Source organism: Podarcis liolepis (assembly GCF_965112155.1).
Source record: "Podarcis liolepis genome assembly, chromosome: 15".
Taxonomy (NCBI): domain Eukaryota; kingdom Metazoa; phylum Chordata; class Lepidosauria; order Squamata; family Lacertidae; genus Podarcis; species Podarcis liolepis.
Window position 1 is genome coordinate 24994142 of NC_139566.1, and position 27633 is coordinate 25021774.

General features: G+C 43.8%; 1 protein-coding gene across 8 annotated transcripts; it reads right to left on the minus strand.

The window, feature by feature from the left end:
* Nucleotides 1-1293: 1293 nt before the first annotated feature.
* On the minus strand, nucleotides 1294-27566 carry EWSR1 (EWS RNA binding protein 1). Of its 8 annotated transcripts, none has more exons than XM_083478623.1 (19): nucleotides 27199-27329; nucleotides 21571-21607; nucleotides 21298-21349; nucleotides 20210-20336; nucleotides 19858-19875; nucleotides 15375-15561; nucleotides 14476-14640; nucleotides 12740-12951; nucleotides 11698-11881; nucleotides 8846-8880; nucleotides 8258-8290; nucleotides 7605-7723; nucleotides 6709-6838; nucleotides 5626-5748; nucleotides 5368-5539; nucleotides 4710-4807; nucleotides 4569-4631; nucleotides 1923-2175; nucleotides 1294-1724 (listed from the first exon to the last, which is right to left on the minus strand). In XM_083478623.1, exons 1-19 carry the CDS (start codon nucleotides 27209-27211, stop codon nucleotides 1685-1687), a joined length of 2061 nt encoding a protein of 686 aa, XP_083334749.1. In that variant the 5' UTR covers nucleotides 27212-27329; the 3' UTR covers nucleotides 1294-1684. The 8 variants fall into 8 exon arrangements, with proteins under 8 accessions (XP_083334749.1, XP_083334748.1, XP_083334750.1 ...); XM_083478622.1 differs by having other exon boundaries at nucleotides 8846-8883; XM_083478624.1 differs by lacking the exon at nucleotides 19858-19875 and having other exon boundaries at nucleotides 8846-8883; nucleotides 27199-27566.
* Nucleotides 27567-27633: the final 67 nt, after the last annotated feature.

Genomic DNA, 27633 nt, shown 5'->3' on the forward strand with positions numbered 1-27633 from the left:
CTGTACTGCATAGGTTCCATGATATAAGCAGCCCCAGAATCATGAAACAAAAGGTCAATAGACACCAAATGTTTCCTTCATGTATGCGTAAGGATCCTGGCTATGCTTTTGTAATAGGTTTGATCCCATAGCACAGAACTGAGTTGCCTTGCAGATCTTGTTTTAGAAGGTTGTTGTTTTTTTAAAAAACCTCCCAGTGGTGTGAGTTGGACTGATTTTTGCTGAGACACTCCTAAGATACACTCCAAAGTGCAATTACCATCATTCCTCCTCTGCTCCTAGAAGATGCAATAGATTTGCAGCTTAATTTCTTCCTCCCACTACACAGGAACCATAGGAGAGCACACTGAAAGGTAGGCAGCCTCACAGATAAGTCTTCATTGGCAGTCTTTCAAGGCTGCTAAATGTAAGGATGAAGGGTTGTAATTCAAATTCAAAAACACTCAAGCCAGGAGACCTGAATACATTCTTCTAGCTTGTGTCTACACCAGTCAAGGAATAGAGACAACAAAAGCATGTATAACTGACACTGCACTAAGCACAGGCTCCTCTAATCAACACCTTTAGCATGCTTGTGATATTTGCTGTCCAGCTTTGCAGAGGTCTTACCCGCTAAGCATGGTAGAGATCAGATAAAATAGTTTCTGATAAAACCTTCTAGCAGTCAGCCTGGGCAGCTGATTTTCTGCAGGGAGCACAACACTCCAGAACAGAACTGTAGCAGGTCTGGTACAATCCGTGTGAAGGTGAAATTAAAATGCATCTGATGAGCCCAGCGGTGTGCTTTTATACAGCTTTGAGATAGTAAGGACGAAGGAACTTTTGAAACAATTGCTGCCTCTAAATACAGGAAGCCATGTACCTACAATGGGTGAAGAACCCTTTTCAACCTGGGGTTCACAGAGCCAGAGGAAGAGGGGTGGGGCAATGGATGTGACCCTTACCTGCGTAGACTATGCTCCACCCATGCAAAACATCAGGAGATCGTGAAGGCAGGAAAGAAGCTTCAACACAGTTGCAGGATACTTGAGGAAGACCCAAGGGTTGGGCAGAGAACAAAGGGGCCTGAGGTTTCCCCAACCGTTCACCTTGCAGGTGCAGGCTGTATCTTAGCAAGTGCACTTCACAGGCCTGCTCCAGTCCTTCTCCACTGGCAGTGGCCCTGGGACTTTGCAAACCAGTGTGACACAGAGCTCCTTGGTGAACCCAATGGCCTCCACACACCAGGGAAACCTGAAGGATGCTTGCCCTCCTACTGGAGTCACTGCTGTTGCGAAGACATGCTAAGAGGTGTTGCATTTATAAACATTTGGAAGTTTATTTAAAAAACATCACAACCATTAACATTGTTACAGATTTTAAGTTTCCTTCCTCCTGGGTCTTCCACACAGATTTACTGAGCATGCTCACAACAATGGTTTTCTTATGAGTTTTAGTTTAAACAACCATTTTTTAAAAGGAAAAAGTAAGAGAGAGAGAAAAAGAATAACTCAGCACACTACCATTTAACTTTGTTTTAATGTTTCTCCACAAATGGTGAAAAATACTAAGTACAGACGAGGAATCATCATAATGTTGTGGTCAACATTATAAATATGGAATTATAAATTTAAAACATTTTCTGGTTTAAAAAATAAATCTGGTAGTAAATGCAGTCCTGCAAGGGAGAGGGGGTGGCTCGCCACTAGTAAGGCCGGTCTCTGCGGTCTTGACGATGTTCTCCCCTAGCAAAGAAAAGAGAGGAGAGGGGGTGGGGGTCAGACTCACAACCACATACCCAAAGGCTATTGCATCCCAGGAAGAGAAGGTTTCAAATAAGAGCCCGTGGCTGCTACTAACAGCCTCTTCCTCCAGTTTTTGCACCCCAGACCTCTTCCCTCCCCTTTGTCAACGCCACTCACTTCCCCCTCCCCAAGCCTTACTTGTCCATCTTTCCTGGTCCTCCACGCCTGCCGCCTCTGCCTCCCATTTGCTCCATAAGAGGTCCAGGTGGGCCCCCAGGTCCTCCTCGCCGACCTCCTCCGAAGCCCCCTCGATCCATGCCCCGGCCTCCTCGGAATCCGCCTCTGTCTCCACCTCGGCCCCCTCGGAACATCCCTCCAGGGCCGCCGCGATCCATCAGGCCCCCTCGACCTCCTCTCATGCCACCGGGGCCGCCCCTGCCACGATCACCACCTAGTGCAGAAAGACAGCACCACTCAATCGAGCAAAGGGTTGCTGGGAAGGTGGCAACACTAGACAGACAGCTGAAGACTTGCCTCGGAAGCGCAGGCAGCAGGACCCAGACATGCCGAGGCCCACAAAAGTGACCAAATGATGGCACATGTCTGTGTTGCATAGGTGTGAATGTGTGTGCTACCACCTTAGGGAGTCCCTACTGCTTTAAAATATGGCACCTGTTCTTACAACATGTGACAGCAGCAGCAGCAGCCACAAGAAAAGCTGCAAGCAAAATACCATACCACAAATGCCCACTTCCCATGTCGTTCTCACCCTTTCTGCAAGTCCCCGCAAGGAAGGATATCCTCATTTTAATGTGGTTCCTCATAACCTGCCCTAACAGCTGATCATTCCTACTGGAAGCTACTGCAGGAAGAGGGTCAATACAAGAAAAGACCCAGATCGGTGTTTCCCAAAACTGGGTCTCCAGCTGTCTTTGGACTACAACTACCATCATCCCGAGCTAGCAAGACCAGTGGTCACAGCTGATGGGAACTGTAGTCTGAAAAAACAGCTGAAGACCCAAGTTTGGGAAACACTGACCTAGATTCACACACCAACCATAGAGGAAGACTGAGCTGCTTCTCCTAATGCAACTTAATGTCGGGCTTTAAAACTGGCTGGCGATTCTTAAACTGAAGTTACTGCTCATGGGCTGTGTACAAGTTAGCAGAGAAAAAACAGCTTTGGGGTCAATACACTTTAAGGTTCCAACACAGAGCTCGGCATGCAGCCCTCCTCCCACCTGTAATCAGCTTCCAAGTCAGGCTTGAAGCCTGGTGGAAGCATGTGAGAAGGTAGGCTGTGATGACAAGAAAAGGAGAATCAGTTTGCGTAACTCAGCGCGAGAGTGTAGGAAAACACCCATAAGCACCTCCATTGAGACAGAGTAAACAGAGCAGAGAGCAGCTAGGCCACTTTGCACCAGATTCTATAGATCAGGGGTGGGTATGGTGTGGATGTTGCAGGACTCCAATTCTCATCAGTCTCAGCCAGTGGGACCTAGTCAGAATTGATGGTAATTGCAGTTTGGAGGGCTACTAATGATGTTTCAAACAGCCACTTCTAAGGGCGGGCAGGTGCAGTTTGTTTTCAAGATCAGCACATAAGGACAACAGTGCCTACAGGGGAATTAAAGTTGCAACTCAAACACATCCGTAGAGGAGCACCAATCAAGACGACACCATTTGCCCCTGCTCAATTACTGACTCAATGCAACATGGCACCATACCTTTCCTGAAACTGCCCAGGGCCTGCCATTTGGAGTTGCATGGCATTGGGCAAAGTCCCCTCCCCAACTTCCTCATCCTCCAAGCTTGAAACTCGTCCCCATTAAGCCAACTGATGAATCAAATCAACAGCTTCTCTTCATGGCTACTCCGTAAAGTGCTAGGGGTTCAAATTGTGATGGATGGCTCCCCATAGCCAAGAGGCCCTCCATAATTTTGTGATTAAATTTAACAGAAAGTGATGCTTTCCTGCTTGTTGTTTCAGTGTAGTGTTTCAAAATGTTCTCTCTCATATATACATGGACCACTTTGAGCAGGGGCAAAGAGAGACGCATACAAGTGATTTCAACAGACAAGCTATTGTATGCCCCCACGTCCAGCACCTGCCAGCCTCATTACCCATTTTGTCCAGCTTGGGAAGGTGAGTGAAACTGAAGCCATGCAAAAGAGATTGGTGATGGGAGTCAGGGGAAGGGGAGAGTGTGCCTGATTTAAACAACCCTTAACATTCCCTCCCCCTGATCTCCACATGCAGCTTGCACATACATGGCTCTGAGCATTGAACACCATGTGCTCTCCTGGGCAGACTACGACTGCTGCAGGATATGGGAGAGGAATATTACCAGTATAAAAAATTAACTTGTCCCCACCAGCAAGTAGCTCAAGAACTTGGTTGCAATGGGCTACCAACATTACACCACACTCCCCTTTGCATGGCCAAGCCAGAAACCATGTGCCTGGCTTTTGGCCTGGCCAGCCCCCCATGAGCCATAGGTGCAACCCCTGGAGACTCTTGGGCTCCTCCCCCCCCCATTTTGGGCACACCACTCCCCATCAGCCACCCCGCTCCCAGAGATCGTGTCGAGTGATCCCTGCCCAAGGTCCCATGAAAAGCTGGAGCCGGGTCTGATCAGAGCAGCTCCTCCACCAAATGTGGCGCCACCCCACCTCCAGCGTAAACCTTGGCAAGGTCAATGCGTCCACAGTCAGTGCTTCCAAGAACCAACAGTGGCCATTTTATGGCGACTGTGAATGGCGCAGCGTCACCTCCCCATTTCACTCTGCTGGAAGTGTATACACAAACGAAGGAAAAATATACCACCTGTACAGTTCCCTTACCACTATTTGTCCCGTATATGAGCCCTCTAAGTGGCAGCGGTTTTCCAAGCAAGAATCCAGGACCTTGTGAACATCACATAAGCAGAGGTCAGTGTCACATATTCCGACTCCCACCCCAGCTCGTGGACAAGAGGAACATACCTGGAGGTGGGAAAGGTGGAGGGAGGAAGCCTTCCGGTTTAGGAGCCTTGCACTGGTTGCATTCTGTTCTCCAGGCAAAATTCTGGTTTCCACACCCCCTGGAAAAGGACCAGTGTTTAGTGAGAGATGCCAAGTGCATTTCTTGGCTGAACATGAAAAAACAACCAAGGCTGGGGAACTGGGGCAGGGGAGAGCCAGCTGACCACAATTTCATTCACAGCTGGGTGGGGAGCACAAGGAAAGCCTCTACCCAGAGGCAAATTCATTTGGACCATCTTTTGAGGATGCTTTCCCATGAATAACTAAGGAAAGGCAAGTCAGTGGAAACAGGCTGCCTAGCCTTTTGGGCCACACAACTGATCGGGCCGATCAGTTGCTTACAAGGAACCTAGCAATATTCTAGGTGAGCTGGTAAGTGAATTACTGAGGTGGTGGCTGGTACCCAACAAAAGGGCCTTGGAACTATGTCCACACCCAAAATATTACCCTAAATGAATTGCATAACTGCATCCTGGGGTAACTACCATGCAGGAGTCCACCAGGGCAGCCCAGCCAAGATCTATGTTGACTCTCATATGCACAGAACAGCCAAGATCTATGTTGACTCTCATATGCACAGAAACTTGGTGAGAGCAGAGAATGAAGCACAGCGACTTACGGGTTGGGGCACTGCCAGTCTCCTGCTCTGTGCTGGACATTTCCTCCACCAGAAGGGTTTCCTCTCGATCCTCGTGGTCCTCTTGGGGCAAAACCGCCACCCCTGTCGCCACCTCGGCCTCCCATGCGGCCCATGGGACCACCAGGACCGCCTGGGCCCCCAGGACCTGGGCCTGAAAGAAGACACTTGGTGAGTTCATGAGCACACCACAGAGCCCTTGGGGGCTAACAGCGCTGGCCAGCATTAGCCAAAGATTACCTCCACGGAGTGGGGGAGGCATGCCACGTGGCTCACGTGGGGGCATCCCTCCACGCATGCTGTTCAGTGGCAGCTTCTTCCGGGTGAGAGAGACTTTGAGCTTGCTGCCCTGGAAGTCTTTGCCTGAAACACACAAAGCAGAGGTCTCTCTGTGAACAAGAGCTTCACTGCTGCAGAGAATAACCCACCTACAACTGGGCAAGTGGATCGAAGTCACACTGCCAAGGCCTTTGGAAGGAAGTTACAAACTTTGCCGCTTCCATAACTGAGGCTAAAGTAAAGAGAGGCGTATGCAACACTCAACCGCTCCTCCAGCTTCTGAAATTTCAGTAGGCATTGTTCACACACTTGTCCCACTGCCCCAGGCATGCTGCACTCCTGTGGAAATCATGGCACACACCCCAGTATACACCACTTGCAATCAAACTTGATGTAATAAGGCACACTGCATTTGTTTTAACTACGTATACATTAGGTTGACATTTTCTAACCTTTTGAGCTACTGAGCATCTAATATATCAGTGCAGAGCTTTCCAAACTGTGTGTCGAGACACATTTGTGTTGGCTGAAGTGTAGGAGTGTTGCGCAAATGCTCCCTACACTTCTCTTGGGGCTAGAAAGGGGTTAGTTTAACCTCTGGTTTGCTGGTAAAACTGAATTATTGTATCACAAAATGATGCATGCCTAAAAAGTGTGTCACCAACATGAAAAGTTTGGAAAGCTCTGTGTTAGTGTTTAAAGCCCCAAAGAACCAAGGCCCCAAACATCTGAAAGACCACCTTCTTCCCTACTCAGTGGTAGCCCCAAAGTTGTGCAACTCCTTTCCCTCAGAGGTGCCTCTGGAACCTTCATTATATGGCGAATGCTCAAGATGCAACTCTTTACCCTGGCTTTTGACACTTGAGATGTGTATTTTTAGGACCCACCTTTCTGTAATTTTAAGCTTTTAATATTGATCAATATTGTGTTATAATATTAATATTGTGCTTTAATAGTTGTAACCCACCCTGGGACCTTAAGATGAAGGACGGGTAATAAATTGCAGCAGCTGCAGCAGTAACGGTAATATACTAATTCACTCACCATCAAGCCATTCTACAGCTGCTTTGGCAGTCGGTGGGTCATCATAGCACACAGTAGCATCTCCTTTTGCCTTCCCTGTGTCCTTGTCAAGGTAGATTGTTATCATGGGTTGTCCAGTTCTTTTGTTCATCTAAGGGGCGATGAGAGAAGACAATCATGCTCTGGACAGGAGTAAATTCCAAGGCTAGACCACCCCACCCCAAAGTACTATTCAGTAAGATGCTTCAAAGAATATGCTAGAAAGGAAAACGTTATGTGACTAATCAACATCAAATTTCACTAAAAATAAATAAATCCCACACTGGGCTTAGGTGGTCATGCCACACATTTATTTATATTAATTAATTAATTAATCTTATTAGTCACTTGTCACCTATTCAAGTAACTTACAGCAAAGAAAAATATGCAATAAAAAATACCATAAGGGGAAATAATACATTAATATTTCATATAACCTAACATTTATGGAAACCCCCCCCCCAAAGAACACACCACCCGTATAAATAATAGTGAACAATATTAACAATACTGAAATGATAAACAAGGCAATACTTTGACCCACTAATTAGCAATTAAGCAAAACCTCAAACCACGCCTCCCTAGTCCAAAAATCATTCAGATCAAACCAACAATTTCCCCCCTTTAACTTCCCCACCCAGAACTCTGGTGTCAAGGCCAGCTGTTACTATCGGTGGTTAGTGTGTCCAGTGTCTTCCAGGGATGATCTGGAATCTCTCCTCTCCTTTCAGGGGGAGGAGAATAGAAGGTATTCTTGGGACAATGAAAGACACATGGGAAAACTTAAAAAGCCAAATCGCAAGGGGGATTTGTATCGCCTCCCCCACAACTCCATCAAGTGGCAGGACAGGCTGCACCTTACAAATCGTGCTACTTACCTTGACAATGCCACACTGTTTGAAGAAGTCTGTCAGATCCTCTAGGGTCACACTGTCAGTCAACCCCTGGACATACACTGAACTGTTGTCAGCATCATCATCTAGGTCTATGGGTGGGCCTGAGGAGAGAGAAAAATGTGTCACCAAGTACAGGCCACCCCAACAGGTACTGGAAGCAAACATGGCCTCATTCCTCCCTCCGACAGGGTTACTACCCATTTTCCCCAAGGGCAGGAGGTCAGAGGATCCAAGTGAGGAGAGGCATCAGAGGCAACCACAAATAACAGTTGGCTACCAAGACCGGCCAATACTTCTGGACTTCCAGTCTCAAAGAATGCCATTTAATTGAGCTTCAGCCAGTTTAAAAATGCAGACTCAATAAAACACAGAAAAGGCATGACCAGCTCCAGGACTGTGTAGGGCGGCCCTCAGCAAAAGGACGCACCCTTAATAACTACTGTCCACAATGACGGCAAAACTAGCAAGGGGCTGATCAGTTTTCCTGAAGCCCCGAGAAGTGTCTGACTCTGTCAATCTCCAACATTAAGATGAACAAGCAGCATTTTACTTTAAGCGAGAGAAACTGCATTCTGCTGAGGGTGACTAATGACATGGGACCCATTCCACAGATTTAAACAATTATCTGAAATTACCTAAATCGAGATCTGGCCCTTCATCCATGTGTCCTGCCGTCCAGGAAAGAGAAATCATAAGAGAGATTGTTAGTGCACGCCTTGCAAGCTACGCTACTGACACACACACAACTACCTATTTACAACCGCCATTTGATGGCATGTGTTAAAACTCAAATTGACCGCACTGCAAAAAAACTTGCAATGCACACCCTTTATGCATTTGCTGCTGAGATCAGCTTGCTATTTTAGCAGCTTTCTAAACCATCACCTGGTATTACACTTGGTTAAAGGGGGCTTTCTTGGGCCAATCAGTGCTTGTTTACCACCAGTTACTTTATTTTTTAAAAAACCAAAGCTGCTTAAAATGATTTCCTTCCCCAAATTAAAGGAGTAGTTCCTCTCATCATCACCCTTTGTTTACCCTTCGTTCTGTAACCGTAGGTTAAAACCTTATAGACCCCTAGGCATTGCCGGCAGTACCCATTAAAAGTCTTGTTGCATATGGAATTTTAACGACTTATGAAACTAACAAATATTATGGGCTTTTTTATTTTCTGGTTGCATTTTTTTTAAAACACTATCCCATTGTAATGCTCAAAAACTTACCACCAGGCTTATTGAAGCCACCTCGCTCTCCAGCGCTGCTGGGGGGATAAACGAAGAAATGAAGGCCTTTCCCTTTAAAAAGCCAGTACCGCTCGGAGCCTCTGGGGCTCACTGGGAAGAAGGGCACTGGCTAAACATATCCAAACAATGCATCTGTCTGTCTGTCTTTCTTTCTCTCTCTCTCATCTCGTCACTAGGCCTTTCTTCAGGGCAGCTTGTTCAAATCTCCTTTACACACACGCAACCTTTGCTTGCCTGAGTTTGGATGCCCCACGGTGGCAGTTGGACCCTTTTTCACGGCTAATGGTATTAACAATGCAATACTTGGCCCCCGAGAAGGAAAAATGGAACTTTTCCATTTATTTATTGGCTTATCAAAACACACAAAGATTTTATGTCCACTGGTCAACTCCCTCCTAATTTTGCATACATAAAACTGCACCCTCAGCCTCCTGCGAGTGAGGCCAGCAAGCCAAGCTCCTGGGCGGAGGACCTTTAACATTAACAGTTGAGGGGGGAAAGGAGAAAAAGAAGATACAGCAATCCCTAGAACACAGTTCAGATGACAAGTCACTAAAGCCATACATTCAGGTCACTAGTGGATTTAACAGTCTCTGTGGAAGGAGAACTTACAGAATATACCAGGGTACAAAGGCCTAAGGGTGCAGCTTTGTGGATACAATGCAACACAACACAACAAATCAGTGCTTTAGCTTTTAACATTGGGGGGGGGGCGGATGGAGAGAAGCCACAAAACATAATTTATGGGCAAAAATGTGCCCAATTAATAAAGTGCCACTAAAAATGGCTTTTTGGGTGCATGTGGAAGAATCATTTGGATGGAAGTAAGAAAGGAGGGAGAAGGACCACTAACTGTTATCAAGTATTGCACCTTTAACCCATAAAAGATTTAATATACACAATTCCAAGCTGTTGCATGCAGCTTTGTCTCTTTTACCAAAGTATATATACCATATATGTAATGTTTCCCTTTTTTAACACATGTTTTTACACTTTAATTTTACACAATTCTAAAGTTATTACACCTCCCCTCTCGTTTCAATACCAAACATGAAGTACTATATGCAGTTACCAAAGTTACAGAAGGTTTCCATTTATACAATGAACACATTTGGTTAAAAATATTCTATGTATATTTTTTCCTCTCCATATGGACACCGTGTCTAGTCCCACTTTTCATTATGCTGCCGGCTGAGTACTGAGTACGGGTACTTTTTAAGTATTGAAGTGTATACAAGGCTCTCACTTTGTAACCTGTAGCATATAAATGCGACAAAGCATGTTAAAAAGTTTCCATGTTTAACAGCCAGTGAAAATAAAAAAAAATATTGAGGCAATGAAAGAGGGCACGTTAAGAACATTGGGCTCCTTACCTGCAGGACAGACACTGAAATGCATCACCACACCATGGAAGGGGACATAGTTCCCCTACCCTGGCCCTTGGTGGCCAAGTAAGTGTTTCATAGGGCCACCCTGGGAATGGGGTCTGCCTAAGGCCTATAGCAGTTACATTCCCTCCCACTCCCCCAATGCTAAGGCCACTACACATGAGCTTTTGATTATGGGTGCGAAATTGCCCTACTTTTTAGGGAGGTCTTTAGAAAAGAAAAAAGATGTGGTGATAGCAATTTCAAGTGTCTGCGTCTACTTTAAAACACATCTAGGAACACCTAACAGATGAAATCTTTATAATAGAACTAAGGAGCCCTTTTCCAGTCAAGCCAATTTGAAAGGGTTACTCTTCAATGTTAAAATGGCTTGGTCATTAACTGAACAGCTTTTGAAGCAATAAAAGCAGTTGGACTTCAATAAAGATTTCAAACCATCTGGATTCATTTTAGTAAAGCTATGCAGAGTGTCTCTTTTGCCAGTCAAGACTGTTACGTGCAGTGGGACTGGAAGGCAACTGATCTGTCAACTGGACCCCATGACATCTTTTTCTGCCCTCCCATCCTCCTAGTCCAAATTTGTGACCATTTTGGTTTGGGGGGTAGCACTCTGCATAGCTCTATATACACATGGGTAGAACACACACAAGAACACCCTTCATTACTGAGCCTCTCAGTTGACCACCATCTCTTCCACCTTAGATAAACCAGTAATGGAAAACAAGTACTGACTAAACAGGCTTCCCAAACCAGATTCCACCATCAGTTAAAATGGCTGAACTGGTTAGGGACACCTGAAAGCTCCAGCATGGAGCTGCGTCCAGAATTGTAAGCGATTTTTAATTATTATGATTATCATCATTGCACCATGTAGGGTCTCTCCTCAAATTCCAAACCAACCTGAACACACGCGACAGCTACGCTAGAGAGCTCTGGGCTTCAAAGAGCATCTTGACACAGCCTATTCAGCTTTGACATGAGCTCAGAGAGCTACTGCCAAGAGAACACACAGCTAGGGCAAGAAAATGCTTTACAAGAGCAGCAGACACCATGGTACATACCTGTGATATCAAACACCAGCAAGGAGGAATGAATGACATGCAGACCTCTCAGAAGGGGTGTGTGTGTTCAACCCAACAGTTCTTAAACCCACAGAGTTTCATCTCTGTTCATTGTGGAAGGGAGCTGAAAGTTTCACAATTTGAACACCCAGCACTCTCTTGCCTCCAACCCTCAATTAACTGCAGGTAAAATGTATCCTGCCCCTAGTCCCCATTAAGAAAATGTTTCCATGAATTAATTAGTCGTATATATTACTCGCTGTTAATTAGATTATCTCCATGGAAAAGTGGTTTGCATCGACATCTTTCAGCCCTTCTTTCCATTGCACACCCTATGGGGTAAAACCAAATTAGGTGAGAGGAAGAAAAGGTTTGCTCTTACCCCATTCCGCCGCGGCCTCCTCCTCCCCGCCCACCTCTGCTCACGCCTGCACGGTCAAATCCCCCTCTTCCCCTGCCCCGGCTATCAGGGCCGCTCAAGCTTCGGCTTTCTCCTGGGCCCGAAAAGCCTCCCGAGTCCTGGCCATACACCCCCATGCTGCTGGGGTGGTCTTGACGGAATGAACCTAAGGAATAGTCAACATGGCAATTTTAGCAAAGTGGCAAACAGCATTCATTTCCTTCCTCTAGAACGTTAACATGCAGTGACCCTCAATGGTGAATTGAAGCATTCATTAAGGTAGTCACAGGTATGCAAAATATCAGCTGGAAAATACTTGATTCCCCCCCCCCCCCAGCTGGCTTTTACACTTTACTTTACTCTTTCCACCCCAACAGGTCCAACCATCCAAGCACACAGAGGCATCTTTTCTACCTGCTTCATGGGGGCAGATTTTTCACATATTCTGGTAGAAATCCAACCATATGTTATATATTATTTGTAAGGTACCCCAAAAAGGCTTGATCTGTTTTTAGCAAGAATAAATCTAAATTGACAACAAAACATTGACCAAACTAGTGAAAAGAAATATGATAGAAAACTGTGTGACCAACACTGTACTGTAATATGTTGCTTTATATTGTTTCAATATAACATAAAATGAAAGCATTGAAAAATATTAAAACAGAAGAAAAAGGAATCTGGGGAAACTGTGCCCCTGCAGATGTTCTTGGGTCATCAACTCTCATCACCCCCAGCAAAGATGGTCATCAGTGGGGCTGATGGGACAACAACACTTGGAGAGCCAATGGCTCCCCAGCAGTGCATTTTTTTTAAAAAGGGCAAATATGAAAGACAGGCTAGCTGAAAAGCAGAAACACAGCACAGATTTTGAGGTTGTTGAATTATTATTTTTTTTAACATCTGAAAGCTTTCCAACGCCACTCTTAAATCCGAACACCTTGATTCAAAAGTCCCGATTGCCATCTTTGGGGTTGATAAGATTTAACTGAACACACACACTCCGCCCCCTATTAACACTCACTTGGTTGCCCGTAGCTGCTGCTCTGCTGACTGTACTGGCTGGGGGTCTGGCTATAGGATCCAGTCGGAGGTGGGTAGCTGGTGGGGGGCTGCTGCCCGTAGCTACTTTGTTGCCCATAGGTGCTCTGTTGTCCATAGCTGCCCTGCTGACCATAGCTACTCTGCTGAGAGTAAGTGCTCTGATCGTAACTACTGGGCTGCGAAGAAGAATAGCTGAAAAGATATGTCAAAGGACAGGAAAACGGCACTTAGTAAAACAGTCTATTTCCACCCATACAAGTGCAAAAGCCTAAGCAAACATGCACAATTTGCCCTTGCCCAGGCTGATCTAGAACTACAGAAAACCAGACCAGAACACACCACTGGCCGCAATAAAATTGACAAAGCTGTGACCAACCCCCCCCCCCAACCCGAATACCTGCACATTTGCAGACTAGAATGATGCATACTATTAGTACTTTGCCACCAGGTTGCAACAATGTGGGAAATCAACCAGGGGTCAGCAACCTTTTTCAGCCATGGGCCAGTCCACCGTCCCTCAGACCATGTGGTGGGCCGGACTATATTTTTTTTTTTTTGGGGGGGGGGAATGAACGAATTCCTATGCCCCACAAATAACCCAGAGATTCATTTTAAATAAAAGCACACATTCTACTCATGTAAAAATATGATGATTCCCAGACCATCCGTGAGGAGGGATTGAGAAGGTGATTGGGCCGCATCCGGCCCCCAGGACTTAGGTTGCCTACCCCTGATCAAAACACTACCACAGTGGTACCTCAGGTTAAGTACTTAATTCATTCTGGAGGTGCGTACTTAACCTGAAACTGTTCTTAACCTGAAGCACCACTTTAGCTAATGGGGCCTCCCGCTGCTGCAGCGCCGCCGGAGCACGATTTCTGTTCTCATCCTGAAGCAAAGTTCTTAAGCTGAAGCACTATTTCTGGGTTAGCGGAGTCTGTAACCTGAAGCGTATGTAAACTGAAGCAAATGTAACCCGAGGTACCACTGTAGTCTATTGTGTTTTTGCTATGGCCACTATTGTTTTTCTCTGATGCCCATATCTGCTGGAGACTGCTTGTCTTTTGCCATGGTAAATGGCAGTACAACTAACCAGATGGCTGGCGGGGAAAAGGCAACAAAGAGAAGCAGACCAAGTTGCACTGATCACTGTAGTGCTGCTATGACTGGACGGTCTGCCTAATGCTTTCAATGTCACTCTGAGGAGCAGGTCACCAAGGTAAATCATTATCCATGGTATGCCAATAGATATTAAGAATCATAACTGTTGCTCCTCTGCATTCCAAGGTGATGTAAGTCACAAAAAGGAGCTGACGTTTCTAACCATCCTCTAAAGTAGGGGAGGAGAATTTTCCACCCAAGGACCACATTCCCTCACAGACAACCTTTTGTGGGGGCTGCCTACCAGTGGTGGGCGGGGCCAGAGGCAAAGGTAGTCACTCTGCACCATAGGCACACAAAAGTCAGAAGCTTCCACACATGCATACATTCCTCCATCTATGCAAACAAGAGCATTAATCATGGTTTAAGGGAATACACGGCTCAAGGATGCAAAATGCACTCAAGGAGGGTGCAGGGCAGGTGAGGGGTACAGTCTGAGGAGCTGCAATCAGCACCTGAGCCTGAAGTCCCCCCACCATCACCACACAAAACATCATCCAGACAGATAGCATATACATAACAGATAATATATACTGAGAATTCCAGTAAACTCACCTGGTGGGAGGATAGGATGGAGGTGCAGTAACCGGCTGCATTGGGTAACTGCCAGGGACCTGGTAGCTGTAGTTACTCTGTCCATATCCTAGACTAGGCTGGCTGTAGCCTGATGTACTTGACTGAGGCTGGGTAGTCTCTGCAGGCTTTGTGCCATCCTGGGCTCTAAAAATTAAATCCATCCGTGAGGATAAATCTTTTAGAAGCCCCTGCTTGCCTTTCATGTCAGGCACTGGCAACCTTTATGTACTGCCTCTGCATGTTAACACTTAACTGCAGGTGGAAATTACAAGTCAGATTACTCAGGCATTTTGCCTTCAGGATTGTCTTAAACCCTAGGCTAAGATCTGAGTTTTGGTAACAAATATAAAAACAATTTTAATTTTATTTATATCCCCCTCCCCTTCATCACACGGGGCAGGTCACCATTTTAAATGCACTAAACTTATAAAAATTATTATCAATGTATGATTCAAACATTTAGTACAATCCACCCACTGACTTCCACAGAAGCCACAATGGTGCTTCATTAACAGAGGGGAAAGAATCCTACTCTGAGTGCTATTTAAATGTCTTGCCAATCAAAGCACCAACAGCAAAGTACACCAGATGTGTGTTAAGGCGATAGTGCCTGAGTACGTTTTGTCTTTTTATCCAGAGTGAAAGAAGAATACAAGGCTATTATTCCACATGGCGCTTCACAGAAAGAACTTCATGTGAGTTCTGTTTCATTCAAGCATTACGTGGAGAGGAGGGGAATGTGCCTACAAACCACAGAATTATCAAAGCTGTAGGGCAGAAGCCAGACAAGAGGATGGTGTTCTCAAATAGAGTTCTTTCCCTGACCCCAAAGTACAAGAATGTATATGTTAATGCATCACATTTTATTTGTATGTTACCTTGCAGGTGCAGTTGTTGCTGGCTGCTGCCCATAGGTGGGGTAGGCAGGCTGGGTGCCATAAGCAGATGGGGCAGCATAAGAAGCCTGGGTGGTGGTAACTGTGGCGGTGGTTGTATCATAAGCAGCAGTGCCGTAACCTTGGACAGGCTGGCTATAAGCCTGGGGAGCAGTTGGGGCGGTATAGCCTGCAACAAAAAGAAACCTTATTGAGAAGCTTAAACACTTGTGCTTACTTGTGCTCACTTCTGATTACTGTGTCTAAGCATTTATACTAAGGACCCTAGTGAAATGTTCTATGAAGTCAAGGAAACCTGTAAACAAAAATGCTTTGTGGGAGGGTAGTGCCTCATCCTCATTAAAAATACCGACAGAGAAGGGGGTAAAGTAATGATTTTTTTATTATCAGCTTAAAGAGAGCTACTTTCAGGGAAAAAACCAAATATCCTGAAGCCATCTCTAAATCCAAAATATAGTTAAAAGACTAAAGGTAATGTCAAAGCACTAGGATGATTCCGATAAAACTAGAGCCCTTGCACTTCACGGGAGAAATAACGCAAAAGGAAACCATCACAAGCCACTGTCAGTGTACAAAGATTGAAGCTTTCACATATTTCAACCATTCCATGACACAAGATGGTTCCCAGAATTACAGATTGGACAGCTACTCTTGGTTAGCCATTATAACTATAAATTTAAATCTATCAGCTAAGTGGGGGAATGGCAGACTGACTGGATTTTTCAGCCTCATTTCAAATGTAAATCAGAGAGTATACTTAGAGCTCTTGAAAATTTCTACATTTGTACAGGTGGATAATAGTTTTGAGAACTAATTCTCAAATGTTACTGTGATACTTGAAGCAGAACCATATTGCACATTATCTAATATGATGTGCTACTATCACTTCCGAATCACTTCCGATTTGGGCCACTCTTTTGAACCCTCCAGATAAACAACAAAACCAACCAAATCAAGGAGAAAGATTTAGAATAGCTCCCATTTCTGATAAGCTGTCTTAAGACATGCAGGGAGCTGGGGCGGGATTAAAAAAATACAGCCACGTTACACACACTGCTGCAATCACTGTGGCCTGAAAGTGAAGGAGTTTGACAGCAGCCAAATCACATGCCCATATGTGGTCATAATGCACAAGGTTCTCTGACAAATTAATATAATGCTACAAGGCTCTATTCTCCTTCTCTGCTGCTTTGAAAAGACAGCAGTACTAGATAACCATCATGGTGACACTCCCTCCACAGTGACTATTGTAAGGATTCTAACATTCAGCCTTTAGAAGCATATTTCAAGCAACTGGCACCAAACTGTACTGAAAGGTACTGTCTCAAAACTCTTATGAAGCATTCTTCAAAAGCTCCTGGTGAAGTGGAACACAAAAGAACCAAAAAACGAACTGGCAAAACATGCGTAAGGATTGTAAACAGAGTAGCAAGCTTTGTGCAATCAATAACAATTTTTTGCAGCTTTCAGAATGGCCTTCAGAATTAACTGCAAATGCAAGTTATAAAGAAAAGGTAAAATATTTACTCCATATGCAGATCTCTTAGTAAATTTGAATTCATGACTAGTCATGCGATAAATCTTTCAAACATATATGGAGCACTCTTTTTACCCACAATGTAGGAACACTGATGTCCATTTTCAGTAAACTGAAGCCTTAAATTGTTGTTGGAAAATGTTTTTTTGGGAAACTGAATTATGCAATAATTGTTCTCACTGAACCCCAACTTTATTTACTTTAAGAACACAGACATATGCTATAATTTGGCATATGAAACAGTAGCACTGTTCGTTATTCATTAAATATTGAAGTGCATTTTCTTTATTTAAACATTTACTTTATTAGAAATACAGTTAGACATGAAGGAACAAGTTGAGGCATCCTAAGCATATTGTTGTTAAGTTTGGGGGACGGCCTGACTCTCCGTAATCTTTAGATTCTGTAAAGAGCTTGAATTTGAACAAACTCAAATTCATGAAGCAAGCTAAGTTTGGTTAATTAAAACTAAGCCAAGTGCTGTTGCATTCAGTTTAGGATGCCCAAGCAGCTTCACACAGTTAACCAGGGATAACATGACAGTGTAGATGGCCTGTATCAAAGAAGAATCCTTGGGCCTGGGCAGACAGAGGTTCCCAGGGGTGTTTGTGTGTCAGGAGAAAGTAAGAGTGTGTCTTTGGCAGGAGACTTAGGCCTTTACAAGGTATGCTGGGAAGAAGGGACAGAACCATCTTGGCAGGCTGAGAGAGATGCCTTGGATCGACACTGAACTGCTGTGGGGAACAAGCCCCTCTTGAGATGAATCATGCTGTAAGATCTGGACTCCCTCCATCTAAATTCAGGTGTAAATACGTGAATAAATCGTATTTCTTAAAGCTATGACAGCCTCTGCCATGCCTTGCTTCTCAAAGAAACACAGACCCTGAGTGAGTGGCTGGAACTTTGAATCTAGCCACAGTTTGGCAGAGATTGGAAGTGGTGCCCAACTTTTGTAACAATATATTTAACAATATGGAATTTAAAAGTTAGAGGAAAAATCGACATGGGGGGGGAGGAGTGGTCATGTACTACTTCAGCTTAGAAATGGTATCCAGGATCTAGCGAACAAAACCACAAGTTTCATCAAGGAGTCCTAGGGCTCATGCTTTCTAGCAGTTGCTTCTAATGCTTAGAAACAACTGAGGATGTACTTTCATAATCAGTTTGAGAGATGAAACAGGATATGCTGTCCCAAGAAATCCCACTGGGCACTGCTCAAACCCTTGGGGAAGCCTGAAGGGAGCTCCTTGGACCCTGTCCTATATATGAACCTAAATATAATCATGCAGACCCAACATTTGTAATGAAAAAGCTAATGACACTAAAATTCCTGTGGGACAATTAAGGTGTAAAAAAAGTTGGACCAACCACAACATGTTGCAGTGCAGCAATGTGCTGCTACTCAGAATTTTAGTCACTACATTATTCTGCTTTATCCCCAGTTAGACTGTGATACATGCTCACTGACCATACTCATTATTCATGTGGCTGGTTTAGGGTTCTCTCCTCTCAACTTTGTTTCCTTTCTTACAATATTTGTCTTCCCCAAGACTGCTAGAATCCCATCCCCCTTGTGCATCTGAATATTCACGACCTATACAATAGTCACAGAGGAAAGGAGTGGTATGTTCTAATACTGATGCACTTCATCTTTGTGTAACCAGTGGCGTATTTAACAGACAAACCTAGCTATTCCCAGCATTAATATAGTTCCACCCACCCCCAATTTCCCCCCCTGCTTGGGTTTCTGAACAAAGCTTTTTTCAAATGTTTCCATTTCCTTCCAGGGTCTTCAAATCTATCTGTAAACTCAGAACTAGATTAAACAACTGACTCCTCCATTGTTACGCTACCAACCTAATCATTAAAAACAGAGCTGGGCCAGTAAATTGCTGATTTGAGAAAAGTAAAGCAATTCTTCCAACTGTGTATTTGATATACCTGCATAAGCATTCAGTCATCTTGGCATGCAAGGAAGAATTAGATCCTCTTCCTGCTATGCCTGAGAGAATTTAGAGAGCCTACTTTATATATCAGGTATCTACTTTGCATGCTCAAATGCAGTGCCCCCAGGCAACACCTTTCCTCCATCCCTACCTCTTACTTGGGCAAATGTAGAACTGCAAGAAGTACTGAACTGTTTGGGCAACATATAGGTCTCATAAATATATGCCAAATTGGAAACATTCTAAAACATGTGCATCATTAACTACACAGTTATTTTTACTGGCTAAATGTACAACCCAAAACAGTTTCAACCCAATAACATTTTGCTATTTAAAACCTCTATCGGCCAACGCAGTAGTTATTAGTTTTAAGCACAAGGAAAAAACATGCTACTTAAAACTGTAGCCAGGATGCTGTTTGGGGTGTTTTTGCATGCACTTTAAATTCAGACCATAGATCAAGTGGTTGCTGTACAACCTTCAAAAGGTAGGTCTATTTTTCAGACATCAAAATAAAGCATCAGGATGAACAGAACTTCAGTTTTAACACAGTTTAGCACAAGCAAAATAATTTACAGAGCATTTATGACAACACTGAGGTAAATGTCTGAAAGAGGAATAACATGGAACATGCAGAGATGGTGGCTGCAACAGCTGAATGTGTCTAATCATGCTGTTCACCCTTTAGGACACCAGGAAGACAGCTGAGTTTGGTTAGCTTGAATCATCTTTGTTCATAGCTGTCATTTTAATACATAAGCTTTATCCATACAACACAGTAGTCAAAAAGAGCTTATGAATGGCACCCTTTCTACAGCAGATATGCTGCTGCAAAGTAAAATGAGCAGCAAACACTGAATGGGCCTGTGCCAACCATATTGCAAGTTTTGCTGCTAGAATAAAACCACCTAAAGGGTTAACACCATAAATTTAGACCAAATGAACAGCATTTCCCATGCAAAATTGAGCAGGATATTCAAACCTGTACTGGTCCCTTCTACTGTGGAAAGCACAAGACAAGAAGTAGAGGGCAGACTATCAGAACAGGCAATCAGTCTTGTGAACTACTCATCCTTGAGCAATAGAAAGGTTTAAGAGAGTCTTAGTACTGTCACAAAAGGTAGAGTGCCTCATTCCCCAGGTATGTTAGCATCTTGCTAGCAGGATTCTTCAGCAATGCCTCAATCTCCATGTGAACCAGTACCCAAAGTGATCCGTAATATCAAAGTACAATTTGCTTTACAAAAAGTTCCCACCCTCACATTAATTTAAAGTCTCCAAAGCACAATGAAAAAATAAGGAGAGACTAGGTGGGAATAGACAGAGGCACTTACCAGTTGGAGGCTGCCCATAAGAACTTGCATATGCAGTTTGCCCATAAGTAGCAGTTGTCTGAGGCTGGGTATAGCTGGCATCCGTGGGTTGCCCATAGGTTCCATAGCTTTGTTGCCCATAGGCCTGCTACAAAGAGGGAAATGGTTTATTTTAACTTTTGGGCTCTACACAAGAGATTTTAACAATTTGATTTGGACAGAAAAAGTCTGTAATCATATGCAACAGAAATGAGACGGGTGAAACCCCACGTCCTATATCAAATATTTTCCTGCTCAGGCAAAGCAGATTCACAAACCCACAAGGTGCCAAGGGAAAGTGGAGACAGGTGTATAGTAGAATTGTCAGTTAACAGCTAGTATTATTGGCCATCCCATGAGTCTAATTCACCCTGTTTTGTCATCTATGCTGTGTACTGACCAGCACCCAAGCAACATGACATAAGAGCTAGCTGAAGGACAACAAAAGTTCACTGAGACACCTCTAGCACCTAGCTAGAAGTTAACAAAATTAAAGGCCTTGAAGCCATCAACTGCTGCTTCTCAGTTCCTTTACATAAGAAGAGGGTTATATTATTCTCTCTTGTTTTCAGGATATGACACAGCCCCTTTTAAAATTTCATGTCTGTGCTAAGTCCCTTAATACTTTAATCTTGCATGGCAACTAGCATGTTGCAATTAAGTCGGGTCTGGCAGCCATCACACGGCAGCCCCGTGTTTTGTTTCCATGGCTCAACACGATGGGGGCTGCCCTTATAGGCTGTCACCTCCCACAGGGCTTTGCTGCATTTGTCTTCCAAGGGCTGTGTATACAGACAGGCAGGAGCAAAATGCATTAATAGGGGAGCAAGAGCAGCAAACAGCCAGCTTTCCACTGCTTGCGCCCAAGGCTATGGCTACTCACTGAATGAGTGCACACCCTGAATGAATACTTGCAGTAATAGAAATATACTTTCTAGCAGCTAGTTTTAAAAGCCCCAACAGAAAATATGGGAGTAGATGCAATGCCATTTAGCAACTTTTTTTTTTTGCAAAAAGGTTGGGGTTTCATTTGCATTTAGAGGGGAAGTGGCTTCTTGGTTCTTTATTACCTGGGTGGTCTGCGCATATCCTTGAGCTGGCTGAGCAGCATATGCAGTGTAGCTGAAGGGAGGGAAAGAAAGAAAGAAAGAAAGCTGAAGTTGGAGAATACAATGACTAATGAAGGCAATGCCTTCCTGTATAACCTTCAAAACAGCAGTACTAAAACAGTTTGTTATTAAAACTCTGCAATGTCCTTAAAACATAAAATACATTATAGGAATTCTAAACCAAGTCTTCTTTCAAGAATAGACTATATTTATCTTCAAAGAAACTTAACTTACCCCTGCTGGGCTGCTGCTTGGCTGTAGGTACTATAATCTGCAGGTGGTAAGGAGACATAAAATCAAGCATAAGAGGAGATGGGTGGGGGAGGAATCACTCAACACCTCTAAACATAAGCTCAGAATCTAAGGATACACCCACCCCCTTATGTTTGTCATATTAAAAACTCCCCTGAGATGCATCAGCTTGTGATTTTCTTTCACCAAGAGAAGCTGGACCAATTAAAAGCAACACTATTGCAGACACAAACACAAGTACTGTAGCTGTTGTTACCGTGTGGTTTCCCAATGGAAGTCTGAAATCTGTTGTGTATTAAAATCCAAGATTGGCACCACTTCTACAGCTTTTTCAACCTAACCCTTCCCCACCTCAAAATCATCTATGACCTCAAATTCCATTTTGGAAGTTACAATTTCTTAGTCCTACTCAATGTGAAGAGACAATGCCTTTGCTTATTTACAGCCAAACGTCACTTAATATTCTCAACTCCAATAGGTGAAGAGTCTACTTTCATTTATTTATTTTGCTGCCAAGCCAGGTTGTCAACATTGAGATTATTCAAATTGACCAAGCTTTTCCTGAAATTTGTCCTAAGATCTTTCTCCAACACAAGCAGCAAATTTTACTATACACAGTGTTGAAAAAGGAAGCAAGGCAAAGCATACTATATCTTGCTATGTATTCCTACTTATATAGTAAATGAACACTTCTGACCTTTCTAACGTGCACAAAGTCTAAAGTTGTATTACTATAGGAAAGTAAGAGAATTTGCAAAACTCTTCACTCAACAACAAAGGAAAGGTCTATGAGAAGATCCATTCATTTTGTACCTTTTAATTTAACTGCATATCAATTAACACAATTCAAGTCTATAACTGTTTTTCCCTCTATCCAAACCTTTATTCCCTGTCTTGTAATTCAAAATGCACAAATATTACAATTAAAGATTGTGACACACCATTTTAAAAGCTAATATTTGCAGAAGAGCTTTAGTGACATAAGTTATAAATTTTATTTTGTACTTAGTTAAAATGGGACCAAGAAGGCCCAATCCAATGGGAGCAGGGACCACAGACTTTCTTAAAATAGCTCTCAGAACTAGGAAGAGGGAGAATTGCATGATCACACTTGAATGAAATTCAAAATAAAGAAAACCTAAAAGTTGCAACCTTCTGTCCTGTCCATAACTGACTTAAGAGTTCATCAATTCAGCTATGCACAAAGAGTTCTACTTTAAAAGCCACGATGTAACTCTGTCACTTATGAAAATGAGGAACTCTGTGGGCAGTTACTGACCTTCAGGCAGGAGCTTACTATTCCAATCATATTCCCAGCAGACTGAGATTTCAAAGTGGTCACAACTATGATTTGTAAAAATTATGCAAAATAGCATAATTTGATAAAACTGAAGCCTACTCCTCATCGTTACACAAGGGAACAGAACAGCAAACATTACTTAAGAATGCCACGTAGGGCATTCATAAACCCATAGCACTTATCCTCAGGAACCAAGAGGAGTACACGGTTTGTGCCACAAATTAAGAGAATATGGCTTCAAGTAGGAATGAAAAAAACATTTCAACGTGTTAGAACAGCTGGTTTTCATGTGATACTCTTATTGAAAAAATGAAAAAGCTTTTGATACACATCCAATTTCAATGGCACCATGGATGTGTAAGCTACCTATTCCACCAAACTGCACTATTTAAAAAGCTTGTTTTCACAGTAAGTCATCTTTATTAAATAAATCATTGCACTATTGAACTAATGAAGACTGGGGATTCTGTTTGGACATACTCCCAAATCAAGCACCACCAATACCACCATACACACCTGTAAGTTTAAAATACAATCTGCATTGTGCTTTACCCATTACAATTACCATTCTGCAATCTATCTCCTAAAAGCATTTACACAGCTGCAATCATGGCACAAATTTTACAATTACTACTTAAATGACTGATGCAGCAGTCACATGCCAGAAGGCACAATTTCCAACTACCCTAGTCAAGAATGGTGTGTAATTTTCTAATGTGCTAACAATAGATCTGTTGTATGAGTTAATAGGGCATCATTATTGGGCAAAGTCCCACTGAACTCAAGACTTTGCAGTAAACATATTTAGGATGAGACACTAATTGTCCTAGCTCTTGCCAGGTTGTTCCACTTTTAAGATTAAGTGGCTGCACTGGCAGAGGAAGAAGAGTGCGGGGGTAGCGCCCCCCCTGGCTGCGTGATCCCAGCAGGGTGCCATCAAGGCTGCCCCCCCTGCACTTGCCCCCCCCCCCCGTGCCGGAGCATGAACCTCCACCACTGAGTGGCTGATTTCACAATTACATATAACTGTCTTTAATGGCCAGACCCTAAATGGGACAACACTAAGCCACCTGGAATATGCACATACAAATGCACAAAACTATTCAAGGCTTAAAAAGCAAAAAGTCTATACTCTTTCACTACACTACTCTACGTATTTTTTAAATTTATATCCCACCATTCCTCCCAAAGGATCCCTAAAGTAACCAGCACTTGTTAACGTATAATTATTATATTAGATGACCATGAAATAGCAACAGACTTGATCAAATCTGTTAAATAAGGTAGGCCAATATTTGGATAGCCAAGGGTGCCATATTTCCAGTTCAACACACTTTGGGTACAAATGATGCTGCACAAAGAATGTAAACAGCAGCAGAATTGGAAGGCCCAGTAGTATTGCAAAGTCTGCTTCCAATACTCTCCCCTCCCCTTGGATCCTCCTGTTTGACCTCTAGCTCTCCTCACTCATACCCAGAGAGAGAGCACCTTGTCTAAACTAGTCCTTTTAAGTTTTGCATATTTTACATCTGCAGCAATGGGAGGTGAGGTTTTGTTTTAAAGTATTAATGGCATTAAAGTTTATTTTAAAACAAAAAAGCCAAAATTCTACTAGAGCAGGGAACAGCAATGAGGTTTTCTGGATTGTATGTAGTGGGGGAATGAGTACAGTGGTACCTTGGTTTACGAACTTAATCCGTTCCTGAAGTCCATTCTTAAACCGAATCCGTTCTTAAACCGAGGTGCGCTTTCCCTAATGAGGCCTCCCGCCGCCGGTGCCCTTCCACTGTTCAGATTCCGTTCTTAGACTGAGGTAAAGTTCCCAAACTGGGACACTACTTCCGGTTTTGCGGAGTTCATAAACCGAATCGTTTGTAAACAGGGCTGTTCTTAAACCGAGGTACCACTGTACTAAGATGAGAAACTGGTGATTGCTTTTCTTTTTTTCTTCTTGTTCTGGTGCTGCTACTGTTGTTGTAGCAAAAAATGTATTTCTGTACTTTCATCAGAGTACACAACATCTCCCACAGATATAACTTATCTCCCATCTGCTTTATAGTCAAAACATGTGAGACTAACAAAATCATAGTAAGACAAACTAACAGTAAACACATATCTTTTTCCATCTCTCCTGTTGGTTTTTTTGTATTTTATGCGGTTTAACATAGCTTAAATGTTAAAATGTTACTTGCACCTTATTTTAATATTCAACACAGACCAAAAAAAGAAAAATGAACATCACCAAAGAAATTTCACTACCCCAAGCCAAATTCTCCATATACCATAAGCCTGCAACTTACTTTGGGGTTCGGATCCAGGGATCATGCCGAAAGCCAAAATAATATATAGTCAAAACACATTGTATTCAATGGCGAGTGGGATTGCTAAACTCATTTTTCCTGGAACCCCACCAGCTTACTTTAAAGCTGAATGCACACAAGATAAATTTGTTTAAGTTGCAGGCTGTTGCTGAATGTTGTATCGAAAGAAAGGAATTCTTCTTCCCTGGATCAGTCTTTGCACCAGAATCAGTTGGTAATCTCTCATGACATTTTTTTGTCCCTGTGGTTTTCAGAGACTGATCTATATAGGCATTTCATTGCTTCTCTGGATCAGTTTTGTTGCAAAAAAATTATTCTAACAGAATGGAAGCCTACTTCGGTACAGACTGCAATGAAAAATGCATCCTCAGTTGATTTTACTGTAAGCTGCTTTTAAGGACACCACCCTGACAAAAAGTGTATACATTGTAATGCATTATTTATGTTTTGTGTGCATAACACTACACATTTCGACCAGGACTACATACAAGTCTTTAAACTATTTATAGGTAGCTGATTTGATTTACGAATCCCAATGATTTCATTTTGGGAGATGGAGGCGAAAAGCACGTGTTCAACTTTCCGCCTGGAATCCACAGGCCATGTGGCTAAATCTTATGCATCTTCCCTCAGAAGGAAATCCAATGGAATTCTTCCCCAAACATAAAAACTGTCGGCAGCATTTTAATGTGCTTAATTCTGTCTGTAATAAACCCTTTTTCTTTGGAGAAAAGAGGCCTGCTTCCCCAGCCCCATTCATGCACATGTGGGTGGGTATATGCATGCATGCATCCTTATGCATTAACGAAACACATGCAGTCCACATACAGCAATTTCTAGCAGGGCAGCTGTGTTGGATCTGCTGTGTTAACACCCATCACAAATCTTGTGATACCTTAAGACTAATGAAGTTATTTTATTTGTGGAATACAGCCCACCTTCATCAGAAGCATACATAGGAAAAAGAAACTGAGATCAAAGAGTGGTGAAAAGGCACGGGGCAGAAACGTTTGCAATAAATACTTTGCCCTCCTTCCCCATTATCTGAAAAGCAGGGTGCAGCAGTGAAAAGGAATTCCTAATAATAATCAGAGCAGCTTAGTGATAATACCGCATCTCTTGTATTCTTTTCTTTTCAATTCTCTCTGTGCGCCAGACATTTTTATCATCATTGTTAATTTATAATTATTACAGTAAACAACGTCATCACTGTTCTTGTGAAAGAGGCCAGGAGCATCATGCCACTTGGGGGGTGCAGCACCCCTCTTCTCTCTCCCCCTCGGTTGAAGAGCAGAGTAAAAGAAAAGACGAGAATTTGTCGATTTATAATTTAATGGGATGACATAAAGAAAGGTTCTTGAGGCTGAGTAATTAGTTTCTAAATAAAATTAACTGTTTGCCCTCAAGGCCCTCCCTACCTCACGCGGCTCCCTTCTTTCCATTCGTTAATTTATAAATTGAATCAAGTTAATTATTTAGCGGGGTAAGGCGGGCGCCCGCGGGGACAACCCGTCGATTTGCAAAATAATTTCTTTTTTTAAAAAAAATTGTAATTGAGGGGGAAAAGAGGAGAGGAAGCGTGCATTGAGGCTTGCACCGGGGGCAACACCAGCAGCCACTTCCTCCCACCCCCACCCCTTCTTTTCCTCCCTCCCTCCCATGAGGTTAAACGAGGCCTAGCGCTACCAAGAAGAAGGCGCGCGGGGGGGACAGCCCCTCCCTCTTCCTACTGACCCCCCCCAGCCAATCACGAAGTCGCACGCACTTCGCGCCGCCGCCCCTCCCCCCACTTAACGGCCGCCCGGCAACCATTCCCCTCCCCCCCCCACAGAGAATGAGAACTTTCCACAAAAGGCCGCGGCTTCCCGGCCTCCCGCCCCCTTCTAATTCCCCCCCTCACGGAGGGATCCCCTTTCTCCTTCCCTCCCCGCTCCCAAGGTCTCTCCCGCCGCCCCCGGTTAAGATTAGGCCTCGCCCGGCTCTCCTCACCCGTCGACGCCATTTTCTTTCTCTCTCTTTCTTCCTCCTCCTCCGCCGCCGCCGCCTCCTCCCTCACTAACGTCCTCCCGGTCTTTCTGCCGCCGCGCACTGCGCAGGCGCGAGGTTTTCCACTCGGGTCGGCACCACTGTGCGATGTTAAAGCGGGGGGGGGTGAAGCAGGAACGCGCCACTTCTTTTCTTCCTCTCCTCTTTGTATTTATGCTAAATTCAGGTTGGAATCAAAGAAGTCAAAAAGAGAACTAGGGGAAACATGCGGAGGAGGGGAGCGGTAGGGGCTCTTTGCGCGTGGAATAGCGTCGGACGCTCGCAACCCCCTCCTGTTGAGCGGATGGTTCCGTCCGAGAGGCTTTAGGGATCCTCGTCCAAGAGGCAGAGCGATTGAAAAGCGTCGGGCGGGCGTGTGAGAGTGACATTAGGGAAGGG

Excerpts from the sequence above, each read along its gene's own strand:
- EWSR1 (XM_083478622.1), bottom strand. Across the intron at positions 21,350-21,570 it reads CAAGCAGCAGCCCAGCAGGG|CTACACTGCATATGCTGCTC; the intron begins GTAAGTTAAGTT and ends CCCTCCCTTCAG. Across the intron at positions 4,632-4,709 it reads TCCACCTTTCCCACCTCCAG|GTCCTGGATTCTTGCTTGGA; the intron begins GTATGTTCCTCT and ends GATGTTCACAAG.